Source organism: Miscanthus floridulus, chromosome 16 (assembly GCF_019320115.1).
Source record: "Miscanthus floridulus cultivar M001 chromosome 16, ASM1932011v1, whole genome shotgun sequence".
Lineage (NCBI taxonomy): Eukaryota > Viridiplantae > Streptophyta > Magnoliopsida > Poales > Poaceae > Miscanthus > Miscanthus floridulus.
The window spans coordinates 99,479,198-99,502,736 of NC_089595.1; the positions used below are offsets into that span (position 1 = coordinate 99,479,198).

The 23,539-nt window shown below is 50.9% G+C and overlaps 1 protein-coding gene and 1 pseudogene across 2 annotated transcripts; one reads left to right on the top strand and one right to left on the bottom strand.

The window, feature by feature from the left end:
• Positions 1–273: 273 nt before the first annotated feature.
• LOC136512370 (cytochrome P450 71A1-like) lies at positions 274–3,685 on the bottom strand. Of its 2 annotated transcripts, none has more exons than XM_066506334.1 (2): positions 2,636–3,685; positions 274–1,048 (listed from the first exon to the last, which is right to left on the bottom strand). In XM_066506334.1, the coding sequence occupies exons 1-2, from the start codon at positions 3,605–3,607 to the stop codon at positions 437–439; spliced, it is 1,584 nt and encodes a 527-aa protein (XP_066362431.1). In that variant the 5' UTR covers positions 3,608–3,685; the 3' UTR covers positions 274–436. The 2 variants fall into 2 exon arrangements, with proteins under 2 accessions (XP_066362431.1, XP_066362432.1); XM_066506335.1 differs by having other exon boundaries at positions 2,648–3,684.
• Positions 3,686–9,810: 6,125 nt separating this feature from the next.
• LOC136511109 (uncharacterized) lies at positions 9,811–22,077 on the top strand (annotated as a pseudogene).
• The last annotated feature ends 1,462 nt before the right edge of the window (positions 22,078–23,539 follow it).

A 23,539-nucleotide genomic window follows, 5' to 3' on the forward strand; every position in this document is an offset into this window, starting at 1 on the left:
ATGGAAGTACTCCCTAGGCTTATTTCGTTTTGTTAGAAAAATCCTTTGGTCAACAATTACTTTATTGATGTGCTTTTTTGAACACAATAATGGTGCTATTCGATCATATTAAAAATACTTAGCATGTTTATGATTTTGTATCACATAGATGAAATATTATATCATTTTGTATCACGCACATATATAGGTCAAAGTCTTATTGTAATGAATGGCGGTATACACCTTGTGAAAATACACAGAAGGAAAGGAGAATATAGATGGATAACTTCCAAATTTAGAGAATTGTGGCCTTCTTCTATATATAAATACATGCCCGACAAATTTCTTATCAGTTGTTGTTTCGAAAAAAAAAGGTTAGAGGTTGTATTTATACTAAACAATAGGTGGCCTTCCACCTTATCTAACATACATAATAAGTTCTGTGTGTTCCCCTAGTTCATGCTTGCGGTGTTTTCGATACAAGGGTCAAGGGATACTTAAGACCAGGGGAAAGGCCACTCGACTCCACGACTTCAAACGACTCAAGGTCCTGGTCATCTGGTAACTCCCAGTCAAAATGATACAACAAATTTGCTAGTGCAAGCTCCGCGAGGCGCGTCCCAAAGCCAATGCCAGGGCATCCTCTCCTCCCAGCACCGAACGGTATGAATCGGAAGTCTTTACCACTGTAGTCAAAGTTTGTATGCACAAACCTCTCTGGCCTGAATGCATCTGCATCCTCCCATAACTCTTCGTCTCTGCCAATCGCCCACGCGTTGATGAGGACCCGGGTCTTGGCTGGGATATCGTAGCCATGCAGCTTGGTGTCCTGGACCGCCTCGCGGGGGACAAGCATTGGCACTGGTGCATGCAATCGTAGAGCTTCTTTGATGGCAGCCTGTGGTCGTGTCGTTGTACTCAGTAACTCCTCTGTGACTCGTCCATGTTCCCCTACAATTTGTCGCAGCTCGGCCTGTACTTTCTCCATTTCCTTTGGGTTCTTCACTAGCTCGGCCATTGTCCACTCCATCGTTTTGGAGGTTGTGTCGGTGCCAGCTAGGAAAAGGTCCTGCATTAAGAAATTTGTAGTATTGCTGTGTTAGTGACGAATACTAGCGTGCTTACTACTCAATGTGTCGTTAATTCAATGAAGTTTATTGGAAGTCAGGGATCCACAATTTTAGTCGTGTTGACATTATGAAGGTTAAATACATGTAATTTTCAAGTTTTAATATCCACATTGGTGGATAAATTAGACTCTACCCCCTCCTTCGCAAGATAAATCAACTCCAAGAATCATCCTAAGTCAAACTATATTGAGTCTAACCAACTTAATAGTAAAAAATGACAACTCCTAGAATCGCCATGTAGTATGACATACTCCCTCTGTCCTAGTTTAAATGCACGTCTAGGTTTTAAATAGCAAACTTAGTATCCATGTAAAATAACACTGCTACCCCTATGACACATCCATCTGACACTCCACTCGCCAAGACTAGCAGGTACACCGAGGGATAGAAGCCTCGGTGGGGAACAGATGAACGAGTGGAAGAGAGCAATCGAGGGCCCCTAGTGGGTTTTCTTTTCTTTTTTTAATAATATATTGTCGTTGGACTCGTCCATGGAAAGAGAAAATAAAAACTAGTGTTGCACTTCTCTCTTGTTGGTTCCGTCTAGTGCTGCACGCCTCTACACTTTCAGGCCTATATGTATGGATTATTGCGGGACAAATTTTGAACCACAAAGGTGCATTTAAATCGGGACGGAGGGAGTATTATCTTGGAGTTCAACTTCAACAAGCAGACTTCATTCGTTAAAAAAAAGTAGACTCCAAAACTAAGATCCTAAGTTCGTGTCAGAGCAAATGTAATTTTTTGACCTATTTAATTGAGTAGAAATTATGTGTTCTTTGATAAAAAAAAGATATTATATTCCTATTTGTAGGTTATTTACAAGGACACATACTGGACTCTCAAGTATACTCCAAACTAACATCCTAAGTTCGTGTCGGAGCAAGTGTAATTTTTTTGACCTATTTAATTGAGTAAGTAGAAATTATGTGTTCTTTGATAAAAAAAGATATTATATCCCTATTTGTAGGCTATTTACAAGGACACATACTGGACTCTCTTCTGTAAGATTGTACCAACCAAAAGAAAAACGACAAACTGAGGTAGCCATCTCGTGTTGCTAGAGACGATGGTATTGAAGATCTACGCTAGGCATGGATGGTTGTCGTATATAGACTTATTATAATGATTAGCTAGACGTCGCGTTTTTTAGTTTTGCTTTTTCAGAGCTTACCTTTTACGTTTAGAGGCAGGAACGTACTATAATAATAACATTGATTATACTCCCTCTGTTCGTTTTTTATGCTATAAGTTTAACTAGATTTATAGAAAATACGTATAATATTTGTATCTTCTAATTAATAAATTTATTATGAAAATAGATTCAACGATTTATCTAATAATATTAATTTTTTTATATTTAAAATTAATTAAAGTTATTTATCGGTAAACAATAACGATAATTATTTAGGAATGGAAAGAGCATGCGCTATTTCATAGATAGTAGACAGGTATAATTTCCTCCCTTTTCCAAAAAGGAAAAATAGTCAAGATCAATAAAATGTGTACGATAGTGAAAGGAGAACCCTTTGGCTTACGACGATGAGTCCCTTGACATCAGTCCTGTCAAGATTTAAGCCCGCGCCGCCTTGCTCCACGGCCGAGAGCAAGTCGTCGAGGAGGTCATCGGCATCATCCCCGCGCCCGCTGATCTTCTCGTGCTCCTGCAGCGCTACCTCAAGAACGGCGTCAAGCTTCCTCGCCGTCCTCTTTGTCCTTGCGTCGAGCCCCGTCGCCCAGTCCACCCAGCGGAGGCACGGGAACACGTCGCTCACCGCGATCGTCTCCAGCAGTTGGCTGGTCTCCATCATCATCGCGCGGATCGCTCCGGGCTCTATGCCTCCGAGCTTGCTCCCGAACGCTGCCTTGGAGATGACAGTGTAGGTTAAGCTGATGAACAACTCACTCACATTGACCCCTCGTCGGCGCTTTCCACCGCCGTCGTCCACATGGGCGCTAGCGGCAGCGCGGACCCGGTCCACGAAGGACGCGACCGCCTCTTCCCGGAGCACGCGGAAGGAATCGACCCGCTTCGCGCTGAGGAGGTGCACGACGGCGATGCGGCGCAGCTGGCGCCACCGCTCGCCGTAGGCGCTGAAGGCAACGTCCCGGCAGCCGTAAAGGAGGCCACGCGCCGTGTGCTGCTGCGGACGGCCGCAGAAGACGTGGTCTTGGGCCTTGAGCACCTCCTCGGCCATGGAAGCTGAGGAGACCACGAGAGTGGGCACGGAACCAAGGTGGAGGAGGAAAAGCGGGCCGTGGCGCCGCGCCAGCTCCAGCAGTGTCCGGTAGTGGTGGCTCCGGCCGAGCTGGTGAAGATTGCCGATGATGGGCAGCGCCGGAGGGGAAGGCGGCAGTACTCGGCTGCCATCTTTGCGGCCTGATGACCTGAAGCTTCTTACGATGACGAAGCAGGAAACCGCGAGGACGACGACAGAGAGAAGCAGGTTAGAGTAGTCGAGCTGAACGGGAGCCATCAGCCACGACTCCACGAGCATATAGCGATGCTTAGCGGCGGAGCTCAGGAGCGAGGAGTGAATTCAGCAGTGGCCAATGAATAGATCACGCAGAAATTAGATTATGCTAGCTTTAAGGACGCTTGCAATGCATTTTTTGCCACATGACACAAGAGGACACATGCAACTGAAGAGATAAGACATGTGTGAATGATAGTACAAGTGTACAACAACCTTCTCTATCAATGAAATATGCATAATCTCGTGCCCCTTCATTCCAAACACTAGAAGCGAAGCACACCGCGACAACCGCATCGCTATTTTTAGATAAAGGACAACCGGATTGCTATGTTTGAGAAATGAGATCCACATATAAGACTCAAACTAATAGGAAACGATAGCGAAAATACAACAAACGAGATTTTTTCAGACCAGAACCTTCGTGCAGCAACGAGACTAGAGGTGGGATTTGGATCGTGTCGTACGTGCCAGCATGGCCCTAATTTTTTATAATTTAGCTCTTTTTTTTTAAGAAAATTTACGTTTGACCCTCTAGAAGATTTAAACTCATCTTTGGACCATGGGGTCGGCGCCAGGAATCATGGTGCCGAGGTAACACGTCTCGACACCACAGATCTTAGCGCCGAGGTGCCTGGCCGAGCACAGCAAGCCATCCTAGGTGGCGTTCACGTGGCCGGCACCTCGGCGCCACAAATCTTGGCGCCGAGCATTGATTCAAAACCCGCGGCCGCAGCTCTCTCTCTCTCGCGCGCTCTGTCTCTTCCATCTCACCGCCGCCGTCTACGCCCTGTCCGCGGCGCCGTTGACCGCGCCTCCTGCGCCGGCAGCAGGCCACCGGCGGCCGCCCGGTCCCTGCGCCTCCCTTTCCCGGCTCCTGCTTCCCCGTGCAACCGCCCGCAGCAAGCCGCCGCCGCGCCCCCGTCGCCGTGCGAAGCCCGGCCGCCCTCGTCGCCCCTTCCCTCCTCCTCATCTCTGTCCGGCGGCGAGGGCGGCCCGCCACCGCCCGCCAGAGCTCCCGTCGGCCGGCTGGGCTCCGGGCCCTGCGCCCCCTACCCCTCCAGGTCCCTGCGCCCCCCTGCCCCTCCGGGCTGTGCGCGAGCAGCCCATCCAGGTAACTTAAATTAGTTAGTAATTTTTTAGTTAACTTAAATTAGTTAATGTACTTTAGATAATTTAGTTAGTAATTTTTTTAGAATATTTAGCAAATTTAATTACATAGGTTGAAAGTTAGATGCTTGTTTATTTTGTTATATTATATACTTAGGAATATATGTATGTAGCTTATTTAGTTAGATTAGATTGTTAGAGACATAATTAGGAAGTTAGTTACCTATTGATTTAGTTAGCTAGTTGGTAAGTGTAGTTACCAAATCTCTTATCTTGTTATAGAGATAGTTAGGCAGTTAGATACTTATTTGTTTAGTTCAATAGTTAGGTAATTTAGTTAGCAAATGTAGTTAGATATTATGGTTAGTTATCTTATAATAATATACCCGTAATAACTTGGTTGATATGCATACCAACTAGATGGACAACGTAGTCACCTTGTATCATGGAGGAAGTGTGGAGGAAGATAAGTTTGGTAATGTCAGTTTTGTTGGAATGCAAAGGGTGCCAGTGATATTCGACGATCGGCCATTGTTTTGTGAGTTGTTTGGTAGGGCTCGTGATGAGCTTAAATGCAATTCAAATGAAGATGTCATCTTAGTTGAGGGGGGTACTTCACTATGGCAGGTCAAAGACAATTTTGAGGCGGTTGGTCCCAATTGCATCAGAGGCTCAATGGGACAAATATGTCAAAACTGTCATGAAGAATGAGTTTCAATGTTTGGATTTGGTTGTGTGGAAGTTGTCCAATGATCCCACCCCTCATTGGTATTCACCCCTAATGTTCATTCACCCCCTCATGGGTTGTTTCCAGCACCAGAGAATCCGGCACCCTATGAGCCTCTGTTACCCAACTGTGAGGTGGATGTGGAAGATGCAGTTGTAGTGCCCGATGCTCAATCCACCCCCAATGAGGTTGGTGTATGTCCTGGTGTCCGTGTAGAATGTGGGACTGATAATATTGTAGGCGCCCCTTAGGAGATCCCTTTGACCCAGAATCATCCTAGTAAGTGATTTAGTAACACTTTGTGTCGAGTTCATAAACCCGGGGTCCCTAAGGGACCGGCTTCCACGCTAAGGCTAGGCCCAAGCAGACAACACGTAACTCATGGGCCGACCCAAGAGTCTAAAAACAACAGGCCAGAAGGACGGTCCAGTCACCGACCGGAAGGTCTGGCCAAAGAGGAACAGCGCCCGCTCATCGACTACTTCGGCCCACCTCTCCGACCGGAGCGCTCGCTTCGGACTCCAGCCGCCTCCGGATGGCCTCTCCGATCGGAAGGCCTGGCCCAAGCACTACTGCCGATTCCGACCCCGCGTCTTCGGCCGGGGTTCATAGAAACCCTGCTCACCGCTCTTCTCCGACTGGCGCGACCAGAGCCGACTGGGGCCATCCGACCGGGGACGCCCGCTTGGAAAGGACCAGGGGACAAACGGAGAAAGCAAGCCAGGGCGCAGAAGTCAAACCACGACCCAGGGACCATACCCTGTACGCTTGCAGAAATAGTACTCTACAACCGCCCTAACACAAACAGTATTGTAGGCGCCGACATTTCCCTCTATAGTATTGTGGGCGCCATTAACTCCCATACGGTAAGACCCCCCACATGCCTCTGTGCATCGATAGTGTTGTGGGTGTCGGGATTTACCGTACCAGGTGAACGTGGTGAAACTCCTCACATGCCTCTAGGCATCAAACAGTATTTGCAGGTACCGACATCTACCATTCCTGAAGAAGGCAATGCAATCTCCCATAGGCATCTGATATTCTATAGTGACATCAACAATATTGTGGGCGCCTACCATTATCTTGTACCCGTCGGCATGGGCAACAAAGCTTAGTAGCATACGTACCCTCACCCTCTCACTTGTGAAGCCATCCCCTTTATCTATAAAATGGGATGTGCTCCCTCCAACGAAGGAGAGTCTTTTTAGTTAGTCAACATCGATCAAGTTCACTAGCTCACAACCATAGAACCGCCGAGTTCGAACCTCAGGCACACGCTTGAACACTTAGCTCATAGCGTAGCTCCTGTCGCTCTCGGCCCTTCCGACCAGAGCCGACCGGACCTCTTGTACACCCCATCTTTCTCCTTCTTGTTTGTAACCCCACTGCAAACTTTGAGCACCTGGGCTCAGGAATAAAGTCACTGACCGACCCAAACTGGACGTAGGGCACGTTGCCTGAACCAGTATAAACCCTGTGTCATTGAGTGTTAGGCCACCTCCGATCACAACGTACGGCAAAACTACAAATATTTACTAGTTGGTCACTTTCTGCACTGACAGTTGGCGGCGTCCGTGGGGAAGACGATGTACGTTCAACACTTTTTGGTCATCGGATAGCCCACTTTTCTGCCACCCTCGTCGTGGCGGGCTCGGGCGATACGATTCGCTTTGGCTCGCTGGAGTTTCCCGCACTCTCACCTGTTGGGATGTCGGCTCCACCCGACTTCGAGCCATCCCATGCCTTCCTCTTTGGAAGCCTGGACTTCGTCGCCAACCGACTCGGCATACTACACCTCCGCGAGGAGGCTCACGTCTCGGCACCCGTTGGAGGGGCGCCCTCCATCGACTCCGGGACGCACAACTTCGATGATGCGGCATCTGTGCTTCATTCCGAGCACACTCTCTACTCAAACCCCACTGTAAGTAATATGCGTACTTTTATTTACTCTTTATTTACTATCTCCCACCGATCACCCAGAGGGATTGTATCCCCTACGCCACAAACAATGTACGATCAGTTCCCCTATGGCCTCGTGTCCTCCACGGACACGTATGCTCGGGGGCTCCGAAGGATGCTGGCACCATCCCCCCTCGCATCCGAATTCGTGGGAATGGCAGGCTACACTCCTGCCGTTTTCCATGAACTCCCGGATGACGTGGGTGAGAGCAACGATTACAGCATCGGCGATGTGGCACCCCGCCACCGTCCGTCCCAGGAGTGCGCTATGGCGGACGCTCCGGGACAGCCGCCGGTGGTTGTGGAGTCTACGCAGACTCACACCCCTCTGGACCCGCATGCGGGGGCCCTCGCGTCTATGCACACGCATGCTGAGGAATTACGACAACAGCGGCAGAACCAGTCGCCGCCTGTGCTGGCGCAGTCGGCACAGCACATTGCGCCCCATGCACATGGCCTGGCGGGTGGCGCCCGGGGTCACGCCCGTCAGGTCCAACACGACATCATAAACGAGGGGAACGATCTCCCACAATTCACCTGAGCTGGCTAGAACATCGCTATTGCGGCAATGCTTCTGCGTGGCATTCCTGAGCCCGTTGACCCCTAGGAGCGGGTAGTCTATCGGAACCTCTGGGTTCTAGTAGAAGCCGCCGCCATTCAACAGGCCGAAAGCTCCGTGTCATGACTCCGACCCGCGCCCTCTCTCCCCACCGGGGGAACGGGGACGCTCCATTCAGATCGCTCCATTCACTCATCGCTACAGCCGTCAAGCGCGGCTCGGGGGGCGGCAGCCGCGCCACGGTCCAACTTGGCGCCTGCTCCACACCGACCGCTGGTACACGAGCGGTCCGATCCACACCAGGATGCTCGTAGCATCATCAGCAACCGGCATCGGCCCCGACATGATGATGATGTCCACCATACGGTGGTAGGCGACACAGATCCTGGCTGAACCATCGAGGGGAGCGATGAAACACGCCCAGGCGCGGTCACCGGCCAGACGACCGGAGCCCCCGCCCTGAGGGCTCGGGACCATAGGCCTTCAGCCGGCATGTCCGGAGAGCACCGTTCCCGCAGCGTTTACGACCACCCGCCAACATCACCAAATACACCGGGGAGACAAACCCAGGCATTTGGCTCGAAGACTTCCGGCTCGCCTGTCGGGCCGGAGGAGTGGATGATGACTATTTCATCATTCAGTATCTTCCCATTTGCGTGGGGGAACATGTTTGGGCATGGCTTGAATTCCACCCACACGACAACATCAGCGACTGGGCGGACCTCAAGATGGTCTTCGTCGGGAATTTCCAGGGGACGTATGTCCGCCCTGGAAACTTCTGGGACCTCAAGAGCTGTCAGCAGGAGCCCAACGAGTCCCTGCGGGATTTCATCCATAGGTTCTCCGAACGATGCAACTCCCTCTCTGATGTCATCAATGCAGACGTCATCAACGCATTCTTTCCGGGACGAACTGCGAGTCCCTGATCCACAAGCTTGGCTGCCAGAAACCTCGTACCACCCGCGACTTGCTCGATGTCGCCACTAACCATGCCTCTGGTGAGGAGGCGGTCAGCGCGGTCTTTAGCGGAGGCCGGGACAAAGGCAAGGCCAAGTGCGCAGACCCAGATGAGGGCCCCTCCACACAGAGGGCCAAGAAGAACAAAAGGATCGGCGCCGATCGGACAACACCACGATGGTCGCTGCGGCTGATCGCACGGGCAAGCAGCCCCAATAGGGGCTGCCTGACCACTTCAACAAACTCATGGATAGTCCATGCACCAACCATGTCTACCCCATCAAGCACCTCTACAAGGACTATGAGCTCCTCAAACGTTTCCTCCGACAGGCCGGTGGGCCAAAGGAGGGAGACGGCAAAGAGGCGGCGGCCAAGAAAGGAGGCGCGACAGGCAAGGATGGGGACAGTTTCCCCGACGCTGACGAATGCATCATGATCTTCGGCGGATCTGACACCATCTGGTCCAAGCGACAGCACAAGGTTCGCTATAGAGAGGCATGCACCGCCGAGACGACCATCCCCTCCTTTCTCAGCTAGTTGGAATCTCTGATCACCTTCGATCAGAGAGACTATCCCTCCCACGTCGTGAGACCGGGATGCTACCCACTCGTCATTGACCCCATCGTCCGCAAGAAGTGCCTTACCAAGGTGCTGATGGACAGAGGCAGCGGCCTCAACATCCTATACATCGACACCCTCGATGCCATGCGTATCCCCCAATCGGAGCTCCACCTGGTGGGCTCCCCCTTCCATGGGGTAATCCCGGGAGCGCAGGCATACCCACTCGAACAGATCGATCTACCCATCATGTTTGGCAGCCGGGCCAACTTCTGCTCGGAGGTCCTCACCTTCGAGGTGGTGGACTTTCCAGGGTCCTACCACGCCATCTTGGGGCAGCCATGCTACACAAGATTCATGGCAATCTCCAACTACACCTACCTCAAGCTGAAGATGCCTAGAACAAACGGTGTCATCACCGTGAGTAGCGCCTTTTTGCACGCCTTCGCATGCGACCGTGAGCACTATGAGCTCACCACTACGGTCGTCAACTCGTCCGAGCTCCCACGGCTCAGGGAATCGTCGGCCCCGGCAGTCCCAGACTGCAACAAACCAACTTTCTCGATGGCCTTCTATCTGCTCGAAGAAACCAAGGCGGTGGGAATCGACCCCACCAACCCAACCAAGACGGTTTGGATTAGGACCCAGCTCCCAGCCAAATAGGAATGCGAGCTCGTCGACTTCCTATGCGACAATCATGATGTCTTCGCATAGCAGCCTTCTGACATGCCGGGGATACCGCGGGAGGTCACCGAGCACGCATTGTGCCTTATCCTGGGCACAAAGCCCGCCAAGCAGTGCCTGCGTTGCTTTGACGATGAGAGGCACAAGGCCATGGGCGAAGAGATCGCCAAACTCCTGGCAACCGGATTCAGCAGAGAGGTATTCCACTCCGACTGGCTTGCCAATCCTATTCTTGTCAAAAAGAAGACTGGGAAGTGGAGAATGTGCGTTGATTATACTGGACTCAACAAAGCGTGTCCAAAAGATCACATTCCTTTGCCACGCATAGACCAGATAGTCGACTCCACCTCGGGTTGCAAGATCCTCTCCTTTCTAGATGCCTACTCAGGCTATCACCAGATCATGATGAAAGAATCCGATTAGCTCGCAACCTCGTTCATCACCCCGTATGGTTCGTACTGCTACGTGACCATGCCTTTCGGCCTGAAGAACGCTGGCACCACCTACCAAAGGTGCATGCAGCAATGCTTCGCTAACCAAATCGACCCGCTCGATCAGCCTGATCAAGCCGAGCGGCCGAAACCAACAATCGTTGTCTATGTTGATGACATAGTGGTCAAAACAGCTCAAGCTTACGACCTGATCACAAACTTGGCCGCGACATTCACGAACCTACGATGGTTCAACATCAAGCTAAACCCCGAAAAATGTGTTTTCAGGGTTCTAAAGAGGAAGCTACTTGGATACATCATGTCCGAGCGCGGCATCGAGGCCAACCCCAAAAAGATCATAGCCATCTCCAACATGGGCCCCATACGCAACGTCAAGGGCATACAAAGGCTCACCGGCTGTTTGGCTGCCCTGAGCCGCTTCATCTCCTGGCTCAGCGAACGGGGGATGCCACTCTACAAGCTCCTCAAAAGGACGAATGCCCTCATCTGGACTAAGGAAGCCCAGCAGGCTCTCAAGAGCCTTAAAACGTCCCTAACATCAGCCTCAATCCTCGTCGCTCCCAAACAGGGAGAACCCCTCCTCCTTTACGTCGCGGCAAGCAACCATGTGGTGAGTGCCACCCTGGTCGTCGAAAGGGAGGAGCCGAGACACCAGCTCAAGGTACAGCGATCCGTATACTTCATCGAAGAGGTACTTACCGACCCCAAGGTCCGGTACCCCTAGGTGCAGAAACTCCTATACGCCATGCTAATGGCGACCAGGAAGCTCGTACACTACTTCACCGACCACGAAATTGCGGTCGTCACTTCATACCCACTCGGAGACATCATTCGCAACCGCAACGCCGCGGGACGAATCTCCAAGTGGGCACTCAAACTCATTGGCCATGTGAAGGGTCGAGATGGCGGACTAGAGGGGGGTGAATAGTCTTTTCTAAAATTAATTATGTCGGCTAACCGATACAAATGCGGAATTAAAACTATCGGTCTAGCCAAGACTATACCCCACTATATATGTTCACTAGCACCTTGCAAAGATAACAATTATGCAACAAAGGTGCCGGGCTAGTTAGAGCTCTCCTAACCAATTCTAGAAGCAAGGTCACACAAACCTATGCCACTAGTACTTTAAGCTACAAGGGAGCTCCTACACATGCTAGTAAGCAAGAGCACAAAGCTAACTAAGCTCACTAGCAATACTCAATAACAAGGCAACCAATGCCTAATTAGAGAGCGCAAATACTTAGCTACACAAACTAAGCAATGTGACTAACAAGGTTACTAAAACCAAATTAGCCACGCAAGGGAGCTACTTCTATGCTACACAAGCAAGAAGGTAATTAGCAAGCTACACAAGCTATCTAATTACAAGAGCAACTACACAAGCTTAATATGTATAAAAGTAATTGCAAGCTTGTGTAATGGGGATGCAAACCAACAGGAAGAACAAGGTTGACACGATGATTTTTCTCCCGAGGTTCACGTGTTTGCCAACACGCTAGTCCACGTTGTGTCGACCGCTCACTTGGTGGTTCGGCGGCTAATTAGCATCACCCGCTAAGCCCGCACGTCGGGCGCCGCAAGAACCTACCCCTTGAGTGAGGGTAGCTCAATGACACGCTTTACTAGAGTTGCTCTTCACGGCTCCCGCGGGGCGAGCACAATGCCCCTCACAAGCACTTCTCCGGAGCGCCGCACAAGCTTCTTGCGCGCTTCGACGGAGACCACCACCAAGCCGTCTAGGTGGTGGCAACCTCCAAGAGTAACAAGCACCACCGGCTTGCAACTCAATCACCTAGTGCCACTTGATGCAACCTCACGATGCAATCGCACTAGAATTGCTCACTCACACAATCGGATGATCGCTATCAAGTATGTGTGAGATGGAGGGCTCCTAAGCACTCTCAAGCATGGACACAAAGTCCCCCAAGGTGCTCCACACCAGCCATGGCCGAAGGCCACTTCTATTTATAGCCCCAAGGGCTAAACTAGCCGTTACCCCTTCACTGGGCAACGGTCGGGCCGACCGGACGCTCCGGTCGTATTGACCGGACGCTGGACCTCAGCGTCCGGTCGCTCGCAGACGACCACGTGTCCCGATTCCAATGGTCACTTGACCTGATCGGACGCAGCAGCTTCAACTGATCGGACGCTGGACCCTCAGCGTCCGGTCGTTTCCAGTAAGCTCCCGAGCATGACTGGACGTGTCCGGTCGAACGCGATCGGACGCAGCACCAGCGTCCGGTCACTCTCCAGCTACTGCTACACTCCACGTCAGCGCGATCGGACGTAGGCAGTCAGCATCCGGTGCATTTGGATCCAGCGTCCGGTCACTTGACCAATGCTGGCATCTCCTCCATTTTCTTCACCCTTGCTCAAGTGTGCTAACCACAAGAATTTGCATCCGGCGCAATAGAAAATAGACATTCCATTTTCCCGAAAGCGCCGAATCCCGAGGGACCCAAAACCCATCTCACCCCTACAAACACCACCTCCTTTGTAAATGTGCCAACACCACCAAGTGTACACCATCATGTGTATGTGTGTTAGCTTTTTCACAATCATTTCCCAAAGGATGTTAGCCACTCAACTTGCCACGCCACTCGATCCTAGCGACAATGCAAAGTTAGATCACTCGAGTGGCACTAGATGACCGATATGCAAACAAGTTTGCCCCTCTTGATAGTACGGCCATCTATCCTAAACCCAGTCATAAACTTCTCTACACACCTATGACTGGTGAAATGAAATGCCCTAGGTTATACCTTTGCCTTGCGCATTCCATTCCATTTCCTTCAATGTCGATGCAACACATGCACCAACACGATCAACAATGATATGATCCACTTCATATCATCACATGATCATATTGGTTCATCGATCTTGACTTTACTTGCTCTTCACCGTTGCTATCGTCCATCGGCGCCAAGTCTTGCTCAAACTTCACCGCCACGCGGTCCATCACTCCAAAGCCTTTGACTTGCCCTTCACTCTTGCAACCGGTCCATCAAGCCAAGTCTTGTCTTGATCTTCTCCACCTTGATCATATGACTCAATGTCATGTCTCATGTGCAATAAGCTCCTTCATCATCACATGTGTGAGCTTTGCAACATCTCCAAGCCATTTTCACCTCCATGGCATATGTTGCTCATACACATGTACCTGTGGACTAATCACCTGTGTATCTCACATAAACACAATTAGTCCACCTAGGTTGTCACTCAATTACCAAAACCAACAAGGACCTTTCACCATGACATCAGATATACCCCTCGCACCGCTATTAAGTCTCAGGCTCTCACGGATTTTGTCGCCGAATGGACAGAGGTCTAGCTACCGACCCCGGACGTCACCCACAAGTACTGGACAATGTACTTCGACAGGTCCATAATGGCGCCCGGCTCGAGGGCTGGAGTGGTTTTGATCTCCCTGGATGGGAGTAGGCTCCGCTACGCAATCCGCCTCCACTTTTTAGCTTCAAACAACATCGCGGAATACGAGGCCCTTATCAACGGACTACGCATCGCCATTGAGCTCGGTGCTACGTGACTCTACGTTCGCAGTGACTCGGAACTAGTCGTTGATCAGGTCATGAAGGAGTCCTCCTACAAAAAAACCCCTCATGATAGCATACTGCCAAGAGGTGTGCAAGCTCGAGGCTAAATTCCAGGGGATCGAACTGCATCACGTCCCTCGAAGGGACAACAATGCAGCCGATTTCCTTGCAAAACTGGCCGCCAGGCGGGATCCACCCCCGAGTGGGGTCTTCATCAACGACATCCACGAGCCATCCACCCGCATCCTAGAAAGTCCGATCTAGACACACCCTGATGCCCAGCCGGCGCTCGGGGGCTCCAACCCCAACGCCAAGCCAGCGCTCGAGGCTTCGATCCTAGTACCTCTATGATGTCGTCACCCGCGAACATCGCCGTATTGGCACTTGGTCAACCCGACTGGCGAGTACCGCTACTCGCCTACCTCCTCGAGGAGGTTCTCCCACCCGAAAGGACTAAAGCCCAATGGATCGCTCGACGCGCCAAGACCTTCATCACGCTCAGTGACAAGCTCTACAAACGAAGTCCATCAGGGGTACTCATGAGGTGTATCCCCACCAACCAAGGGAGGCAGCTCCTCCTCAAGGTCCATGCCAGGATTTGCGGGCATCACGCGGCCCCAAGGTCGCTGGTCGGAAAAGCCTTCCGCCAAGGTTTTTACTGGCCCACCGCGCTACGAGATGCAGATGAGGTTGTCCGCAGGTGTGAAGGATGCCAGTTCTACGCTCGGCAAACCCATTTGCCGGCACAAGAGCTCCAAACCATCCCCATCACCTAGCCATTAGCGGTCTAGGGCCTTGACATGGTGGGACCCCTCAAAAAGGGCCCAGGCGGTTTCACTCACCTACTCATAGCAGTCGACAAATTCACCAAGTGGATAGAGGCCAAGCCCATCACCAACATTCGCTCAGAGGAGGCAGTCAAATTCTTCCTCGACATCATCTATCGATTCGGCGTTCCTAACTGTATCATCACTGACCATGGGACTAACTTCACCGGAAAAAAGTTCCTAGACTTCAGCGATGGATACGGCATCAGGATCGACTGGGCTTTGGTCAAACATCCACAAACTTACGGTCAGGTCGAACGTGCCAATGGCATGGTCCTCCAAGGACTTAAGTCACGCATCTTCGACCAACTCAACAAGTACGCGGGGTGATGGGTTGCAGAGGTCCCAACGATCCTCTGGAGCCAAAGAACGACCCCAAACCGATCCACAGGGTTCACATCCTTCTTCCTGGCCTACGAAGCTGAGGCAGTATTGCCCTCCGACCTCGACCACGGCGCCTCAAGAGTGAAGGCTTTCGACCACGACCAAGTTGCAGAGGCTCAACAAGACACAATCGACCTGCTCGAAGAGGCCCGTGAGACGACCGTCATCCGCTCTGCTCGCTACCAACAAACCCTCCGCAGGTACCACGAAAGGAAGATCAGAGGGAGGATACTCGAAGTCGGTGATCTTGTACTCTGGAGTAATCCGACCGGGCGCCTACCGACTGGAGGACAACAACGGCAATGTTCTCACCAACACTTGGAACATTGAACAGCTACGTTGTTTTTCCCCTAAATTTGGTCTAACCGCTTTTTAGTTAACACATGCTCCTGTAAGAGCGCCCTAGCCCGAACACTTTTAGCCCGGGTCGCTCGGGGGCTCCATAAGGGTACAATATTGAATATTACCCCTCTTTCTTTTTACTATCACATGATAAACAACTTTGTCCCCGAACGGAAGCACATTCCATTCCTTTGATTGCCCTACGTAACTCTGTTCTTACTCCCAACCGAACGCACCCCGCCACGACCTACGGTTACAAGCGGCCGAGCCCCGCGGGCCATGCCCAGGCTCTTAACAGTTGTAGCCTACGGAACTAACGGGTAGGTGAGAGAGAGAAAAGGATAAAAACAAAAGTTATGCTAGGATAAAAACAAGGAACAGATATCATGGTTCTATCACAAAGCAGTACTGATGTATTCATTGATACAAAAAACTATTCACATGGGGACTCACCCACAAACTCAAACTATTACATTTTCTACTACTACAAAATACTACTGCGGCCGCTCGACGACATCACCTGAAACACCAAAGGAGAAACCACGGCACACGACGCGAGACATAACCACAACCGCTGGTGCCCCACCCGGTTCTGCTCCCTCAACTTCGGCGAGCGCAACGGGTACCTCAAGGGACCCGCTTGGTTCTGCTCCCTCGACTTCGGCAAGCGCAACAGGTACCTTAAGGGCGTCGCACCCATAGATGCTCAGTAGAAGAGCATGGAGCTCCTGACCTTCTCATGCAGTCGAGGCAGCTCCTGGGTAGGGGCACTACTACCGAGGTATGACCGCCATGGCTGGAAGAGATCTCATCAAACTTTATGAACTGGCCAACCTGAGCAGCTATAGGCATGGGACCCTCCACTAGCACGATCCTAAGTGACTTCCCCTCCGACAAAACTCGCCCGGTGAAGATCCACAGGAGAAAATCCACACATGGCTCCACCCCGAAGAAGGCCTCACAGGTTAATCTAGCACCGCCTGTGGTAGTCTCTAGTTCGACATCACGCTCTAGATTCATAAAAGGATCTGTAAGTCCTCCCCATCGCTCACCCCCTCTCTCACTTAGGAATCGCCACAGCATACAGGCACTCTCGGTGAGAAAGAAGGAGGAGAGATAATAGTTGGAGAATAGGCGATCGGACATTTCTGACTGAAGCTCTTCGAACCCCGTCACTCAAGTCATCAAGGTGAACACTACCAACCCCCTCTATTTCCTTATAATCATTTCATACATCCATACACGCATTCATTCCATATGCCCGTGCCTCCCAGATGATTCGGGCCCTGAACCGCTGGAGGCTCGGGAACTAAGCATCGCACGTGTAGCGAAATGCATCACAATGCTCCGTGTTGCGTCACGAAGCGACGGTTGCCTCATTCGACATGAGCAACCAATAGATCCAGGGGAGAAAAACATAGATGAGCCCCATGCGGCCCTCGCCCAGTCTGGCAGACTGGGTCATCTCAACCTTCTTGTTCGATCCTGAACCTCTCGCCAATCCCACATAATCTCCATCGAGGGGAGGCCGTTAGGCCACCCGGGTTGGTCTCTGGAATGGCCTAGGCATCTATCGAGTTGCAGGTAAAGGAGCAGTGGAATGTCACAAGAGGGCTATGCCGACCCCATCACGAATGACGGACCCGGATTCCGCTCGATCATACCCGTTAGCGAACTCACCGAGCGCGTCACTCGAGCCCGAGCGATCGGGACAAGCGACAAAACTCAGCCCCTCCGGTTGTGAGGAACCGAGGATGGGGTAATGCACACAACTCACACCGACCCCTACTAAGGTCCAACGAGGCTCGGGGGCTCAAAGACACAAAAAGTCTAGGTCTGTGACCCCGAACTCGCCCCTTCTGACTACGCTCCAAAAAACACCTGGGTCTGTGACCCTGATCTCGCCCCATCTGGCTACGCTTTGATTGCGCTCCAAAAAGCCTAGCTCTATGACCCCAAACTTGCCCCTTCCGACTGCGCTCCAAAAAACACCTGGGTCTGTGACCTCGATCTCACCCCATCTGGCTATGCTCCGACTGTGCTCCAAAACACCTAGGTCTGCGACACCGATCTCGCCCCATCCGGCTACGCTCCGACTGCGCTTCGAAAACTACCTAGGTCTACGACCCCGATCTCTCCCCATTAGGATCCGCGAGCACTGCCTTGTCGCCTCACCCGATCCCAAACTAACTATATAAACTGCCTCACCCGATCCCACAGCGCGCATCGACGCCAGGATCCACAAGCTCCATCTCACCAATCTCTCAAGCGACTAAACGCCACGGCTGTGCAACGATGCCTTGGTTGACAAAACTCCATCCCAACTAAAAACACGCACACACGCCTGCAACCAAACACCCCCCAGACAGTTCTGCCTGAACCGCCTGAGGGCTCGGGGGCTACACCTGCGGGTGCGCTCATGCGCACTCATCGACAAAATGAAAACCTCCCCCACTGACAACATAGAAAAACCCCCCAGACGGTTCTGCCCAAACTGCCTAGGGGCTCGGGGGCTACACCCACGGGTGAGCTCACGCGCACTCACCGACAAGACAAAAATCTCCCAGACGATTCTGCCCGAATCACCTGGGGGCTCGGGGGCTCCTGTCGGATTCATATACTCGGGGTCCCTCGGGGACCGGCTTCCATGCCAAGGCTTGGCCCAAGCAGACAACACGTAACTCATGGGCTGGCCCAAGAGTCTAAAAACAACAGGCTAGAAGGGTGGTCCAGTCATCGACCGGAAGGTCTGGCCAAAGAGGAACAACGCCCGCTCGTTAACTACTTTTGGCCCACCTCTCCGACCGGAGCGCTCGCTTTGGACTCCAGCCGCCTCCGGACAGCCTCTCCGATCGGAAGGCCTAGCCCAAGCACTATTGCCGACTCCGACCCCGCGTCTCCGACCGAGGTTCACAGAAACCCTGCTCACCGCTCTTCTCCGACTGGTGCGACCAGAGCCGACTAGGGCCATCCGACCGGGGACACCCGCTCGAAAAGGACCAGGGGACGAACAGAGAAAGCAAGCCAGGGCACACAAGTCAAACCACGATACCAGGGACCATACCCTGTACGCCTACAGAAATAGTACTCTACAACCGCCCTAACACAAATAGTATTGTAGGCGCCGACATTTCCCTCTACAGTATTGTGGGCGCCATTAACTCCCATACGGTAAGTCCCCCCACATGCCTCTAGGCATCGATAGTGTTGTGGGTGCTGGGATTTACCGTACCAGGTGAACATGGTGAAACTCCTCACATGCCTCTAGGCATCAAACAGTATTTGCAGGTACCGACATCTACCATTCCCGAAGAAGGCAAGGCAACCTCCCACATGCATCTAACATTCTACAGTGACATCAATAGTATTGTGGGCGCCTACCATTATCTTGTACCCGCCGACTTGGGCAACAAAGCTCAGTAGCATACGTACCCTCACCCTCTCACTTGTGAAGACATCCCCTTTATCTATAAAAGGGTATGCGCTCCCTCCAACGAAGGAGAGTCTTTTTAGTTAGTCAACATCGATCAAGTTCACTAGCTCACAACCACAGAACCGTCGGGTTCGAACCTTAGGCACACGCTTGAACACTTAGCTCATAGTGTAGCTCCTGTCGCTCTCGGCCCTTCCAACCAGAGCTGACCGGACCTCTTGTACACCCCATCTTTCTCCTTCTCGTTTGTAACCCCACTGCAAACTTTGAGCACCTGGGCTCAGGAATAAAGTCACCGACCGACCCAAACTAGACATAGGGCACGTTACTTGAACCAGTATAAACCCTGTGTCATTGAGTGCTAGGCCACATCCGATCACAATGTACGGCAAAACTACAAATATTTACTAGTTGGTCACTTTCTGTAGCAACACTTTGGCTCTCCTTATTCTTTGTTCATTCCATTCCTTTGTCTCAGTGGTATCCATATTTGTGCTTTAAATGCAGGAGACAAACCTGATAATGATGGTTGTGCCCCTGTTCCTCCATCAACCAACGTGGACCCAGGGTTTATGGCCTCTAACAGTGTAGATGTTGATATTGCGGATGAGGAGGAGCCTTATGGCACAGCAAGGGCTGTTGATTCTGACGATGACCGCCCAGTTGCAGCTTTGAGTGAACAAGAAATGGAGCTCATCAGACGCTTGTGTCCTGATCGTGATCCACTGGTTCATGAATTCAGCGACCTTAGTCATTCTCAACATGCTTATGGAGAAGAAAGAGATGACAAGCTGCTAGAGGCTCCTGAGGCCGATGGCAGCGTGGAAATTCAGTTGGGCATGGTCTTCAAGGACTTGCCCACCTTAAGAAGGTGGCTACAGGAATATTCTGTGAGACGTAAGAGACCATTCAAGGTGAGGCACTCCCATGTGGAGCGCCATTACATGGTGGTGTGCGAGATGGCAGATTGCAATTGGAGGGTCTGTGCTCGCAAACAGAAGGCCACAGGGAAATTCAAGATCACCAAAATTGTAGGTCCACACACTTATGCCCAGACAGATCTAAAACAGAAGCATAGATAGTTGACCTCTACCCTCATTGCCAGAAAGTTATACACAACTTTGAAGGGTCAGCCCAACTTGAAGGTCAGGACAATTATGGAGATGAGTAAGGAGATATTTAAGTATGACATAAAGTATGGGAAAGCATGGAGGGCAAAGCAACGGGCCTGGAATATGATATATGGGGACTGGGAGGGGGGTACGAGTAGTTGCCTGCATGTTCAATGCAATGAAAGCAGCAAATCCAGGCATGCATTACGAGTATATCCCAAAGCCAAATGAATGGAAGGATAGGAGGCAGATATTCTTTCATGCATTCTGGTGCTTTCCCTAGTGTGTCGAGGCCTTTAGGCATTGTCATCTAGTGTTATCCATTGATGGTACTTTTCTGCTTGGCAAGTACATGGGCACACTTTTGGTAGCCATTTCCTATGACGCAGACAACGTATTGGTTCCTTTGGCTTTCGCTTTGGTGGAGAGGGAGAACAAAGATAGCTGGGGATGGTTCTTGCGGCTTGTTAGGATCCATGTTGTTGGCCCTCATAGGGAGGTAGGTGTCATATCTGATAGACACCAAGGCATATTCAGTGCCGTACAGGAGTAGATTTAGGGGTATGCACCTTTGCACCACTGTTGGTGCACTCGACACCTTGCCGAGAATTTACTTCAGAAGGATGGTACGAAGGACAACTTTCCTCTATTTGAGGAGGTTGCTCGCATGCTTGAGGTGCCGTTCTTCGAGGAGAAGTTGGAGTAGCTAAAAATGACAACAAATGCAGAAGGTAGGCAGTGGCTAAGAGGATTGATGAGAGAACCTGAGAAATGGACAAGAGCCTACGATGATGGTGGATGGAGGTATGAGTTTCAGACTAGCAACATGGCGGAGTCATTTAATAGTGTACTCAAGGGTATACGTGCCAAGCCCATCAATGCCATTATATCATTCACCTTTTATAGGCTAGTTACATGGTTTAACGATAGACACGCTCAAGCAATGGCACTACAGAGTAATAATCAGAAATGGGCACCTAAACCTAATAAGCAACTCGACAAGGCAAAGGAAAGGGCTATCACACATGACGTCGATTGCTTTGACCACAGCACCGGCAAGAACCAGGTCATAGAAAGGGGTGGTACAATGTCCGGTGGTGAGGTCCGACCATCAAGGGTTATATTGTGGTACTTAGTAATTTATCATGCCGATGTGGGAAAACCAGGCAGTACCACTTCCCTTGTTCTCATTATGTTGCAGCATCTCAGCATCGCAACTTTGCCTACGAGACCCAGATACCATCAGAGTTCAGTGTTGATAGCCTTGTACAGACTTGGTCTCCCTGTTTTGAGCCTTTCCTAGATGAGGTTTAGTGGCCACCTTACACTAGGCCAAAATGCATTGCGGATCCAGGTACCCATTGGGACAAACGTGGAACCCGGAAGAGGACGAGGCACAAGATGGTCATGGACCAGGTTTCTGGTAGAACAAGGCGAGGGAGAGCAACCCCCTTTCTTACTGACCCCGAGCAGAACCAATGTGGCAAATGTGGTCGACTTGGGCATAATTCATGTACATGCCATTGGCCGCTTAGTCAGGTGTAAATAACTAATGTTTCACATGCATGTTTACTAGTACCAAAAAGTTATTTATTTGTTCATATGAAACTTATCTGTACTTTATCATTATATTTTGTAGGATGCAGCCGTTCCACCTGCTGGAGCCGTACTACGAGGAGAACCACCGAGGATGACTCACCACAGAGGGGGAGGTAACAACTTTACTTCTGCATGTTATTTTTCCTCTGCACATGTACTTGTGTTCATGAATTAATATAATAATTTCTATTCTTTGCAGGAACTGAACCCTCTTCGTCCTCGTTCCCACGATAAGTTCGAGGACATGCGGTATGACGATAGGTACACTCCTCTCCTTGAGAGGGCTGGACTTGATGTTGTATTGTTCTAGGTTCACCGTGGGGTGCCTGCCTTCAACCCCGCAGTGATCTCAGCTCTAGTCGATAGGTACCAAAATTATGAATAGATTCACTTCCATTTATATTTTCGGTTCTCGATGTGCATATAACCTTAGTACTTCCTTCTTGTTTTGTAGCTGGAGGTCGGAGACGCACAGCTTCCACCTACCTTGTGGAGAGATGATCGTTACTCTTCAGGACACGTAGAAGTTCCTGGGTGTCCATATAAGTGGCCGCCTAGTTATCGGCCCCTGCACTGCTGCTGGTTGGAGAGGTAGAGTGGAGGCCTTCCTTGGAAGAGAGCTTCCTCTAAAGACACCAGGTGCCCCCTCCTCTGGAGTACTCATTAGTTGGCTGAGGCAGAACTTTGGTTAGTGTCCTGATCATGCGGATGAGCAAACAGTTACCTACTACTGTAGGGCATGGATCATGCATCTTTTTGGTTGTGTTATGTTCCCCGACGCGACGGGAGACACCACGTCATGGATGTACCTGCCCTATCTTATTGACTAGGACACGGCGGGGGGGGGGGGCTATAGCTGGGGCGAAGAGGCACACAGATCATTGACATGGCACATTGAGAGGCCTCCATTCCTCGTCTCAACCTATAAATAACCCCTCACTCCCTCTCATTCAAACACACAACAAGGAGGAAGAGCACTCCTCAGCATTATCTTTCATTGCAGTACCAATGTCTAGAGGGTCGTCTAGAGGGAGAGAAAAGGGGAAGGGAACTACCATTAGGTGGGAGGGTCCTCTTGGTCCCGATTTCTTTGAGGAAGCTCTTTATGAGAGGTTCCTAGTCGAGAGCAAAAGTGATTTCACCAAAGAGGCACCACTGATAGGATACGATGAATGGAAAGAAGAGTGGCCAAAATGCATGCATGGTGAGGGAATAGATGGAGGCCAATGTTTCTTCAAATGCCCATGAGCATGGGTAATTGCTATTACTATTTGTTTCTTCAATATGTTCATCTTCTATACAACTTACATGACATACTTGTTGCAGTCTTTCTTGTCCGAAGAAAACTATGGGTTCACTAGGTGGGTCGATCCTCGACCTATTTATCCACATGCGGAGTACATCTACTACCTGCAGGACCGTATCTTCGATCTAGAAAGGGAAGTTAGCAGTGGTTACAAGGACGACAAATAGGAAGACGACAACAATGGTGCCAGTTCATAGGAGGCACTCTGTAATGATCCATATTACACCTGCCCTAATCACAGGAACAAGGGTCCTCTGCCGCCACCCCCACCACCGCCACCACCAACAATAGGAGGATACTTTGGAGAAGGTGCAACACAATTTGCTATGTGGCCACACTACTAGGACAAACCAATCTTTTTAACGGGCGACATCCATGTGTTTGTCTTTT

What these genes read in the sequence shown, in the direction of transcription:
- LOC136512370 (XM_066506334.1), bottom strand. Translation starts at nt 3,607, where the DNA reads ATGCTCGTGGAGTCGTGGCTGATGGCTCCCGTTCAGCTCGACTACTCT. An exon ending in TCATCGTCGTAAGCCAAAGG is followed by an intron (nt 1,049 to 2,635) that starts GTTCTCCTTTCA and finishes TTCTTAATGCAG; the next exon opens with GACCTTTTCCTAGCTGGCAC.